Below are 12772 nucleotides of genomic sequence, written 5' to 3'. Positions count from 1 at the left end.
GTCATTAAACATCATTAAACATTAAACATGTGTATTTTTGTTTCACTATACATATCACATATGCTATCATAGATTCCTCAGAAATTCAAATGAAAAAGTAATTGCCTGTAATCTTGTCACATGATGGTACGTGTCATCAACCTTTTGTCTATGCATCCTTCTGGGATTTCTTGGCATTTTAGGTCACTGAGATTGTATCAAATCCAGTTCTTGTTTGCCTTTGCTTAGCTAGTCTTCCTGTGCACTTTTTAATGACAGTACAACTCCTTGAAAAATGTCATTTTAGTGACTCCATAAGATTCAACCATGTAAAAACATTACTTATTTATTGAATTTGTAAGGACATTAAGCTTCCTGACATTTAGGCTCTTTCCACTTTGTTTATACAAATAATATGGGGGTAAACTGTCTCTTCGTAAATGGTAATAATCCTGATTATTTTCTTCAAATAGATTCTTCATTAGGGTGGCTGAGTCAGAGCCTGGCCTCCTTGAGTTTTACTTTTCTTTCTTCTGTCTTCCTTCCCTTCCTCCTTTTTTGATGGGACTGAGGTTTGAAATCAGAGCCTTACTAGGCAGGCGTTCTACCACTTGAGCCATGGCCCTAGCCCTTTTTTTGCTTTAGTTATATTTTGGATAGGGTCTCAAAACTTTGTCCAGGGCTGATCTTGCACTGAGATCCTCCTACTGACAGCTCTCTGCATAGATAGAATGACAGGAAGACACCATCCTATCTGGTTTGTGGGTTGAGATGAATTTACCGTCACTTTTTGCCCAGGATGGTATAGAACTACAATCCTCCTAATCTATCCCTCTCGAGCAACTGGGATTCCAGGCATGTGGCAGCAGGCCAAACCCTTCTATTTGCCTGTTATCAGCCGAGTACAGGTGTGGACACCCTCAGGACAGCGATTTGCACACAGGTCCCATGTTCTAACTGATCCTTATTGATTCTGCTCTGAGCATTGGGTGCCATTTTCTTTTCAGTCACTCCATTGGTATCACTATCACAGAACCAAAGTGAAAATTGAATGATTCCTGATAGAAATATCTAGAACAATGTCATGAACTGTAGCCATTCTTTCCTGGGCTGTGATTGATAATATAGTCAGGGGACCTGACATCTTGTCTCCAAAAGGAGGGTAGAGAGGCTCCTTTCTAGACAGCACAGAGCAGATCTCACCCACTCCTGGCTTGTTTCATGGGTGAACACATGGAGCCCCTTCCTACTGGAACGTTCCGTGAGTTAAGACAGATGAAGGAATAGGGCGGTCTCCTTGCTCTGAGGAAGCTGCGTCAGTCAGCACTGGGAAGATGAAAATGTGGGCAGGCACTCAAAGGAGGCCTCTAATGGCTCTCCAGAGAAAGGAGTGAGGGAGCTGGTAATGAGCAGCCCTCTGAAGGTGTCAGATCAGCAAAGGGGGCCATGGCAAAGGCCTCCCTCCAGACGGAGGCATGAGCACAATACCTTGGCTGTTACTAACCCCACAGAGCTAGCACCAGGTCAACAATGAGCCTGGAGAAATAACCAGAGGCCGGAGGGAGGAGAGCCGTGAAGGCCAAGACTAAGCAGAGGCTGACGGAGTCTGCGGACTTCTCTATTCATTTGTCTCTGGGTAGAGATACACAGAGAGCCATGGGCAGCTGGGAGCCGTGGGAAGGGACCAAGCTCTACACTGGAGAAAGCTTGGAGTTGGATGGCAGCAGCATGCTCCAGGGGGTGGTCTTTAAGCCTGCGAGGATGGCTCTGGGATTCCCAGAGGATTTCCCAATAAGAAGAGAAAATGTCAGATATCAGAGGCACGGGGAACAGCCAGTTACTTTTTTTTTTTTTTTTTCCTGCCAGAACCCAGTTCTCTAGCAGTCATGGTCTAATTAGAGCCCTGGGAAAATTGAAAAGTGAATAGACTATGGTCAACCAGAAATCATAGGCAACTTAATTAGCACAAATCACACCACGCACCATGGGGATGAGGCCAGGCCTTAGAGTAGCCTGGCTCAGAAAGAGGCTTTGAAAAGGTTTTATCAACAACAACATGGTGATAACGTGGGGATTCTTCCCTGTGTTCTCTCAAAATGTTGCCCTGGAGTCATGCAAATCGGATACGGTAACGTGCTTAGTTGGGATGGCTGTGGACCCAGCACCATCTAGGCTAGACTGGTGTCTCTGATGCTCACTACTCTAGAGAAATGTCAGATGGCCGATGGGTGCTCTACAACCCCGCCAAGCCCCACCCCAGCCTCCAGGACCAAGATCCCTCACAGAGGTGGAAACAAATTTCTCATTTTTGTCATCTCTCTCTTCAGTTCAAAGGAGGACTAAAACTACTTCTAAGGGAACAAACCAAGACCCTCCCTCGTGCAGCTATGTGAGTGAGGGAGTATTCTGACTCACTGTGAGAATCAGGCCGGGTCTTATTTGCTGATCAATAATAATATACTAACTCTGAAATTTTTTTTTTGTGTGTGTGTGTGTGTGTGTGTGTGTGTGTGTGTGTGTGTGTGTGTGTTTTCAGAATAGGTTTCCAATCTAAATTTTCTAAGAAGACTTGCTACAGATCTAGTTTGGCTCATAAACTCGTAAGTAGGAGCTGCAGGAGGTCTCTAGCACATCCCAGGCTACAGGGTAAGTAAGGCAGAAAGAACATGAAGCAAGCTAGAACCTGACATTGCCAGGAAGGAATGAGACCCCATAAAGCCCTTCCTTTGTCATTCCCCTAAATGATCTTGTTTCTTGTAGTACTCTTCCTCTCCCATTCGGAGGCATTCACACTTATTTAAGTAGTTGTACAAAGGAGCTGCCACTTAACAATGTAGTTAATTGGATTATTAATTCAATGTATGACATTGTATTATGAATATATATCTATTCATCTACTACATATATTGTATTCTGTAATACATTTTATTATGAACACAATGCCTCTTAACCAGTGTCACCTCTTTCAACATTCTCACCCATCCCTCCCAATCCACTTCCCTGGATTTTCTTAATTCTGACCACATTCTCCCTCCACTTCTCTTCTCCCTTCATCTCCCCCCACGCCTCCACTCCTTCCAAGTACCAGATTCCTGCTGTTTGTTTTGTTGAACTTTGGTTTTGGCTTTCTAAGGAATCACACTTTGAGATCCCTCTTGACTCTACCACGTGTCAGTTAATACATTTGTATAAACTTGCATAGCACCCAACACACTTATCTGTTCATAAACTAATTCTAGCTTCCACATATGAGAGAAGGCATGCATTCTGAGCTACCTAAGAAAAGAAACAGGATAAAGACTGGAGACAGAAGGAATACAATACCACACAAGCTCAGAAACTCTTATGAAAACAATCTTGAACCAAGTGCCAGTGGCAGCTCACGCCTGTAATCCTAGCTACTCAGGAGGCTGAGATCTGAGGATCATGATTTGAAGCCAGCCCAAGCAGAAAGCTCTGTAAGACTCATCTCCAATTAACCACCAAAGAGCTGGTAGTAGGATAAGTGCTCAAGTGGTAGAGTGCTAGCCTTGAACCAAACAGCTCAGGCCCTGAGTTCAAATACTCTCCACACACACAAAGTCTTGAGTCACATTCCTCCAAGTCCAATAATCACAGAGTGGTAACCATTTATTTATTCTTTGATACATTGGCTTTTTCCTTTTCTGAGTTAGCAAGATTTCACAGAAACATCTGACTTTTGAGGAGGGTGTGTGTATGTTGATTTCCTGAAATCACCGGGAACAACTGAAATTTAAAGATACCAGAATTTTCCTTCCCGTTTGGAGGGGAGATCCGTGTGCAGCTCCGTGGTCCAGAATTTATGAAATGTGCTATTTCCATGCTTTATTTCCTACTCTCTTCTGTTTTAAAGGCACCTTTGTATCTTCCATGGCATTGGCACCGATTTTTGCTCTAGGATAACTAAGAGGCAGTGGCCAGGTGGAAAAGCACTGGACGGTGATACAGGGGGTCACAGACGCCTCGGGACCCTGTGCGATGCCAAGCGTTTGTGTTGTGGGGCCAGCACTCACCTGAGGGAGTCGGGGGCGCGCCTTCCCTCACCTGGAGCGTCACTCCAACCTGGCCTTCACCTGAAACTGAGCACAAAAGGCACCATGAGCCTGGAAAGGCAACAAAGAGCACCTTCCCCGGGGAGGCCATTCCCAGAGGGCCGGCGTTCCCTGAGATCAATCCCAGTCTGCGTAAGTGTGAGAAGAGCTTATGGTCCCAGGGACAGAGGAAGAGAAATTAGGTAATTAAAAATGAATAAATGAACATTGAAATTTTAGAAGGAAGTCCTTATTGAAGTAGCCATTGACTTGTGATATTTAATTGTATTGTTTCCCTTTGATGAAGCTCCATGACAGAGAGGCTCTCAGAGACAACCGGCCTCCAACCTAAATGGTTAGGGGCCCTGTGCTCTGTGGGTGCAAACAGCGTCCAGTAGGGAGCACCTCGTATCCAATCTCCTCTCCTCCACCGAGTAGGCCCCGTTTCTAGACTCACGAGTTCATCACCAGCAGAGCTCAGATCACCCATGAAATGTGTTTGCTTTACCTTTATCCAAACAAATTGGCCTTTTAATGAAGGCCTCCCCCACCCCCCTTCCCCTTCCATCTTACAAACCAACTGAGCACATTTAAAAGGCCTGGGGTTCATTAATTTTAAGTGTTCAATAAATTAGTGGGAATAATCAAAAGGCCTGATTCTTTCTGATAATGACAATTTGATGTCAGTATAAACCAGTAGATTAAGCGGGGAACATATGCTCCCTTGCCAAGAGAGGCTGCTATAATTAAATAGCGGATGCATTACAAGGTGCTCTCACGCCCGATTGATTAGTAATCAGGTGCACGAACTCCATGTTTCGGGGAACACCTTGTCTCTTATTGGTTAATTACCTTCCTGTCTTATCAGGTGTCATGTGAGACAGCGCCTCCCACCAATGGAGGGCCTGTGCGTGAAAGGCAAGCCTTGGGCCATTGGCCAAACACACGCCCTCCATGTTGCTTTCCGTTCCATCATTGATAAACTGGATCAAAAGTCACCATTTTTAATCACAAGCATGAAGTTAAGAACCAAGAAAAATAATCCCAAAGGAAATCCACCTGGTGGATGCTTATCGGGATCTTTATTTCCTATTTTGATCTCTCTGTCTCTCTGTCTCTGTCTCTGTCTGTCTCTGTCTGTCTGTCTCTCTCTCTCTCTCTCCCTTTCTCTCTCCCTCCCTCCCTCTGCCACAAAATGCATGAGTCTTGGCTCTGCATGGACCATGACATCCTAAGACCAGACACCACTTCCAGGACTGTGCTTACGTTGTTCTTGTACATTCTTGTGAATTTCACCCGTCTTTCTAAATTAATTTAAAAACAAACAATAAAACCACTAGTAAACAATCTCCTTTTTTTCCTATAAAGTCTAATTCACTCCTCTGTTCGCATTGAACTGTGAATTCTCTAAAGCTAAAAAGCATTGCTCACCCCATATTCAACACTCATTCCCAAGTTGCTCTCAGGGCAATAACTATTTACTGAGTGGTGACTGTTCATCTAGGATTGTGTTCACTTTGTCTGCAAATTTTGTTTTGTTTTTCTTTGTACAGTTAGGCCACATAGCCCAGGGTCTTGGGCACGCTACACAGGATGTTCACAGGCATGTACACAGGCGTGTTCTTAACTATACCCAACTCCCAAGCCCTGTCTACAAATTTGTATTTTTTTGGCGGGGGGGTTGAACCAAGGGCCTCGTGTTTACTAGGAAGACACTCAACTGCTGGAGTAACATGATTGGTCCTTTGTTGCACTGGTTCTTACTGAGACAATCTCTCTCTTCCTGCCTGCATATGTGCTTGGAGTGTGAACCTCTTATTTCAGACTTTTCCACTGTAGATGAGATCACAGGCACACATAGCCACACCCGCTCCTGTTGAGATGGAGTCTCATGGGCTTTCTTGCCCAGGCTGACCTGGAACAGAGATCCTCCTGATCCCAGACTCCTACGTTGCTTGGGATGACAGGTGTTGGCCACTACACTCAGCTGCTGGCTTGGAAAGGGGTCTGGTGAACTTTTTCTTCTTTCGCTGGAACTGGCATCAAACTATGGTCCTCTTGATCTCAGGCTCTCCCTACCTATCTGAAAAACTCCGAGGGAAGAACTTTTCTCTTATACCCTAAATACCTCAATATTGCTGAACATAGCGATACTGTGTTTTCCAGGATGAATTTAGCAATTTCAAGTCTAACGGCTCTACTTTGCATACCTAGTATTTATGGAGGATTGAAGAAAAGTCTGCCCACTCCCCTGAAGGCCAAAGACCATAGAATAATAACGTCTAACTGTAAGAAAAAGGAGAGACAATATGCATAAAATCACATCCGATAACTCACACAAAAAGGCAATAGCAGATTCCCTTCTGTGAAACAAAGGCATGTAATACTTTTGCTGCATCAAACTCTAAGGAAGACAAATTTATTTTTTTTAATCCAGAAAATGTTTGGGAAGTAAGCTCGGTTCATTTAAAGAAGTTGTTTAAAAAGAAAATCATGGTTTCATGGCACGCAGACAGCACAGTATCATTATGTCTGCACTTCCTCCTTATGACTGAGCCACTGAAGTCTTTCTTCAGCTCCTCCAGCCACTGGACAGGAAATCATTCAAGCCCATAAAAATATACCTATAAAAAGGAGTCTGGGAGCTGGGTGCCAGTGGCTCACACCTGTAATCCTAGCTACTTAGGAGGCTGAGATCTGAGGATGGAGATTTGAAGCCAGCCCAGGCAGGAAAGTCCATGAGATGCTTATCTCCAATTAACTACCCCAAAAGATCAGGAAGTGGAGCTGTGACTCAAGTAGTAGAGCCCAGTAGCCTTGAGCACAAAAGCTTCAGGGATAGCGCCCAGGCTCTGAGTTCGAGTTCCAGCACTGGGGAGAAGGAAGAAGGCCGCTTTTTCCCAGCACACAGATGTTCTTTGTGGTAGAGGGAAAGCAGCGGCTGTCTCCCACCTCCCTTGAGATGTGGGTCTCGGGTCAGAAGGCAGCCCTCCTCCAGCCGGTTCCTTCCACGGTGCAGGCGCTGTGCGGGCGCAGCGCCGTGTCAGCCCGCACCCCTCCCGGCGGCACCGTGCAGATGCCCCTGGATTTCACACGTTCCCCAGCGGCCCGCTCCGCCAGGAGGTGGAAAGCCGGACAGTAGGTTGGAGATCCGGGCTGGCTTCGGAGAGGTGTGTGCGCGCCATTCAGGGAAGAGGGCACGAGGCAGTTATCACAACTGGGACAGGCTAGGGGCCGGACTCTTCTACCGTCCAGCTGTTCGTCCTGCTGGGCGCGCAGGCCGCAGGACTCTGTCTCCACGGCTGCCTTTGCCAAGTCATGAGGACAACCGGGGTGGGGATCACACAGCGCCAAGGACCAAAAGCCTGGACTCGAACCCTGGCGCCTCCTGCTTCCTGACCGTGTCCGCACCACACTCTCTGCATCTGGAGTGGGAGGAGCGTAGGGCTATCGGAGGCAGGGAGTGGTTTGTGGGACGTACCTAGTGTGGCACCTAGCACACCGCGAGTAGTAATTACTGGTGCAGCACCTGGCACCCAGGGCGTGGTGATTATTGGTGCAGCACCTAGCACATTGTGAGTGGTGATCATCGGTCAGTACCTAGCACCCAGTGAGTGGTGATCGGTAGCTGTTATCAACGCCATCGCCGTGGCAGGGTGGCCTTCCAGGCCCCGCCAGACATGGCTGGTGAGTCACGCTTTTATTCATTCTGCTCTTCTCCCAACTGAACCGATCACAGAACTTTAAGCAACTTAGGGAGCCCCGCCCGTGTGCTCAGTGTTTCTGTCTCTGAGAGGGCACAAATGTGAAGTGCCGTTTCCAGCTCACGCCACACAAAGAGGGGTGGAAATCACTTGAATAAAGGTGCTGTTGTGCATCTGTTTCCTGATTCCTGATTGGGCATTTGAAACCAGAGAATGGCTCATCTTCCTTGTTCATAAATGAAGCCCTGTTATAGTTGATCTTTTCCAGATCTTTAAGATCTAGGTCTCTAAAAGAAGAGAAATCTCTGGGTCAATTACTGCCGAGTTACTGTGGTAAGTGCTAGCAAAACAGGACAAGAAACACAATGAACAATGGCTTCTGCTGAGAGAAGGTTCTCCAATGGTTAGGTGTGCCAGGTTACAATGGCGGAAGTTTCTCCAATGGTTAAGGTGTACCAGGCTACAATGCCACACCTGGTAGACGGCATCTGCGCTAAGGCGCTAGGGAAGAGAAAAATGAAGCCATTTTTATCCCTACATAGCTCTCACATGCTCTTGAAATTTGGGGGAGGGAAATGAGTACCTACTTATTTAAAAGGGAAAACACAGAGTGGCTAAGAAAGTACCGTGGGTGGGGTGAATTTGATCAAAATGATAATCACAGAATCATTTCAGATGGAGCCCCTTTGTTAACGCTAATAAGAAGTAAAATGCACACATCTTAGTAAGCCATAGACTCCTTCCCTCTCACACATTCCCATTCATACACCCATTCTTTGTCATTTGAGTTCATTCACACATCAGAACTCCTTGTCTACCCCCCATTCATACAGAACAGAGCCAATGAAAGGACCTACACCACCCACCATAAAATGTGCCTTCATTCCACTGGGTGCCGGTGGCTCGCACCCATAATCCTAGCTACTCGGGAGGCTGAGATCTGAGGATTGAGGTTCAAAGCCAGCCCAAGCAAGAAAGTCCCGGTGAGACTCTTGTCTCCAATAAACCACCAGAAAAGTGGAAGTGGCGCTGTGGTTTAAGTTGAGCTAAAGAGCTCAGGGATAGCACCCAGGCCCAGAGTTCAAGCCCCTGACCAACCAAAAAAAGGAAGGAAGGAAGGAAGGAAGGAAGGAAGGAAGGAAGGAAGGAAGGAAGGAAGGAAGGAAGGAAGGAAGGAGGGAAGGAGGGAAGGAGGGAGGGAGGGAGGGAGGGAAGAAGGGAGGGGAAGGGAGGAGAAGGGAGGGGAAGGGAGGGGAGGGGAGGGGAGGGGAGGGAAAGGGAAGGGAAGGGAAGGGAAGGGAAGGGAAGGGAAGGGAAGGGAAGGGAAGGGAAGGGAAGGGAAGGGAAGGGAAGGGAAGGGAAGGGAAGGGAAGGGAAGGGAAGGGAAGGGAAGGGAAGGGAAGGGAAGGGAAGGGAAGGGAAGGGAAGGGAAGGGGAAAGGTGCAGGCAGTCTCATCAAACTCTACCCTGACTGGCGTCTGGCCTGTCTGCCTACACTGGCTCAGGAATCGGGCTCTGACTTCCCATGCCAGCTCTTGGACTCGCTCCTCTCCCTTGGCATTTTCGTCTTGGCTCAGCCATACCTGCTGCTGCAACCCCATCTTCTCCCCAGCTGTCCATCTCCTTGCTAGGCGCTCCTCCTCTGTCCTGCCCCGCCCAGGGAAACCAATCATGTTCCCCACAAATGGCCCTCTAGAAAACGCTTGCGAAGGACATAGCTAGCAAGATCAATAGAAAGCCCATGGATTGGGAGATCTTCATTAGCCATACAATGGAGAAGGGTCTCATATCTAAAATATACTTGGAACTCAAAAAATTAAATCCCCCAACAACAAATCCTCAAAGAAATAACTGCCCAATAAATAAGTGGGCTAAAGACTTAAAGAGAAACTTCTCTGAAGAGGAAAGAAGGATGGCCAATAGAGACATGAAGAAATGCTCAACCTCCCTAGCCATAAAAGAAATGCAAATCAAAACAACATTGAGATACCACCTCACCCCAGTTAGAATGGCTACAATCAAGAACTCTAAAACAACAGATGCTGGAGGGGATGTGGACAGAAGGGAACCTCACTGCATTGTTGGTGGGAATGTAAACTTGATCAACCACTTTGGAAAGCAGTATGGAGGTTCCTCCACATAGAGCTCCCCTATGACCCAGCAATCTTACTTTTGAGCATTTACCCAAATGATCACAAACAAGACCATACTAAAGCTACCAGCACAACAATGTTTATTGCAGCATTATTTACCATAGGTAAGATAGGGAACCAACCCAGATGCCCCTCAGTAGATGAATGGATCAAGAAACTGTGGTATATATACACAATGGAATTCTATGCCTCCATCAGAAAGAATGATATTGCCCCATTTGTTAGGAAATGGAAAGACTTGGAAAAAATTATACTAAGTGAAGTAAGCCAGGCCCAAAGAAACATAGGTCCCATGTTTTCCCTTATTTTCAATAACTAGTATATGTCTGAGACAAGCAGAAAAGGTCAAATAAGTTGATGTTAGGTGAAATGAACCCCAAGATAAGTATTCAAATGTTTTTTTCTTTCTTGAGATTGTTTCTAACATATTTATAAGATGATTTCTTTGTTGCTTTGTATGTCCCTCCCCTATGGTACAACCCCTGCTTTTACTGTATATAATGTTGGTATAATTTGTGGAGGGGAAAGGCAAAAACAAACAAATTGTTTAACTAGGAATACAGGTGGACCCATTGCAACAATGAGATGTACAAGTCGTTATGTCGGAAAAACGAACTTTACAACTTTGGCTCGATGGGGGTTGGGGGGGAGGGGAACAAAGGAGAAGGCAACAATGCTTAATAAGAAATGTACTCATTACCTTGCTCATGTAATTGTAACCCTTCTGTACGGTATTTTCACTTTAAATAAAAAAGATAAAAAGAAAAAGTCTACTTGTTGGCCAGTCCCTGAGTAGCCCAATGTGAGAGCCGGCTCTCCTGTCTGACTTGGGCTTCACAGACACAGTGCGCAAGTTACTGTGGCCCTGGAAACACATGTGCTTTCAAAGACCTTGGTGGGAATAGTGTATGAAAATCCTATGATCACGCGAGTTCTTCTCTTAGCCCCAGTAACAGTCATTCACTCATGGCAGGCTGTAAATATTTTTTAAGGGTAAAAAGTAAAGTACTTAATCAAGACACCAACAGATATATCTGTATTAAGTACAATCATGAGACTAGCTCACTTAGACCTTCTTAATTAACTCGGAACGCAGTAACAATTGTGCCCCTGACTTGGGGAATGCTGACTGCCACGCACAGGAATGCTTGTGATGCCCATCCCTCCAGCAGCTCCACAAAACCAGGAGCCTTAGGAGGGGCCTGGGAACAGGATTCCACCCAGCTGCTCCTGAGACAAGTAAGTTTAATGATTACATGACATTACATGACGATTTAATGAAGCATATAACATCTCTGACACCGTACGCTCCAAAGTGTGATATGTTCTCAGAAGCAGGTGATCTTAGCACTTAGAGAGACTAAACAGGGTTTAAAAACATCCCTCTTTTCATGATTACTTTTTAAAATAAATTCAACAAAAAAAAATTGCAGGCTACCACATGTTCCCCAAATAGAAAGTGTGTTTTATTTTAGTGGCTGTGGGCTGTAAGGTATTTTAGAAAAAGCATTCTACCCACAAAAATCCATGTATGCAAAAAAAGAGGTTAGCTTTTAAAAGCAAGACAAGGTAGGAAATGATTTAAGAAAAAAAATCAAACAAATGTATCACAGGAGGAAAAAGAGTGAGACAAAAGAATGAAAATGGGCTGAAATTTCTAAACCTTGCGAGGTTGCGTTCGCTGACTACAGAGCTCTAATGTACATCAAAGGAAGAATGGAGTTAAAGGAGCACAAATATAAGCTTGGATTTGGGGAAACGCTATGTATTCACTAAAACACACTTGTAATCCTGCACTACACCTGTAGTACTTGGGAGGCAGAGACAGGAGGGTCCAGAGTTTGATATAGAGACCTTGTCTCAATAGAAGAAAGAGGAAGAGGAAGAGAAGGGATTCCTTTAGAAAGTAAAGAAAAAAGGAAAGCAAAGCAAAAAGAGAATAAGAGAAAAAGGATTGACCTTGGGCCCAGGAAAGCTCAATTTAACACCAACTGTGACGTGTGTCATATGAAGGACTAATGCTAGCCACTTAGAATTGCTGTAAGATTTAGCTTAACTCACACCTGTAATCCTAGCTTTCCAGGAGGCTGAGTTCTGAGAATTGAAGTTTCAAGGCAGCCTGGGCAGAAACTCTGTGGAACCTTTATCTCTAATTAATCACCAAAAAGCTGGAAGCAGAGCTGTGGCTCAAGTTGTAGAATGTCATCCTTGAGCAAAAACAACTGAGAGAGAGCCCCTGCCCTGAATTCAAGCCCCATTACCAGCACATACACACATGCATACATGCATGCATCCAGGCAGAAAAACATGCATACATACATACATGCATGCATACATACATACATACAAAACTTAAAAACTCATCAGAGTGATTTCTGCAAACACCATTGAATTTTGACTTCCGGCTTTTCCTTCCCTTCCCTTGTCTTCCTTTCCTTTCTCCTCCCTTCCCTTCCATTTCCCGCCTCCCTTCCCTTTCTTCACTTCCTTTTTCTTTTGGAGAGGTTGCTTCTAAAAGAGGTAAAATCCCTTTCACCCCCAAGCTCCTCTTCATTAACTACCTTTGCCCTATACACGTTCCTCCATTCCCTTACGTCAGTCCCCCGCATTACTAGTAAAAAGTCCTTGGGGAGCTGGGAGGAATGGGTTTTCTATAAGAATGTAAATTAATTTATTAACTAGAATGCTATAGATTGCCTTCCAGGGCTTCTGATGAAAATGGCTTCCAAAATGCAAAGGATTATGATTCTACTCTGCCTGCAAAATCCTGCCAGGGGCTCTGGGGATCCCTCTTCCTTAGCTCCTAAAAGGGCCTACGAGGGTTCCTTCTAGAGGACCTGCAGGAATCTTCTAGACCCGCTGAAGGACCTCCACAGCAGTCAGC

At 45.5% G+C, this 12772-nt stretch overlaps 1 protein-coding gene across 1 annotated transcript in view; it reads right to left on the bottom strand.

The window, feature by feature from the left end:
• Positions 1–12772, bottom strand: part of Pkhd1 (PKHD1 ciliary IPT domain containing fibrocystin/polyductin) — a 287931-nt gene that overhangs the window by 113740 nt on the left and 161419 nt on the right. Inside the window, 1 exon segment of the mRNA XM_070017318.1 lies at positions 4014–4079. Coding sequence (XP_069873419.1) covers positions 4014–4079 — 66 coding nt within the window.

Source organism: Dipodomys merriami, unplaced genomic scaffold (assembly GCF_024711535.1).
Source record: "Dipodomys merriami isolate MVZ:Mamm:240054 unplaced genomic scaffold, mDipMer1.0.p SCAF_122, whole genome shotgun sequence".
Classification (NCBI taxonomy): Eukaryota; Metazoa; Chordata; class Mammalia; order Rodentia; family Heteromyidae; genus Dipodomys; species Dipodomys merriami.
The sequence above is the reverse complement of the archived record's forward strand: the minus strand, read 5'-3'. Positions and strand labels throughout refer to the sequence as shown.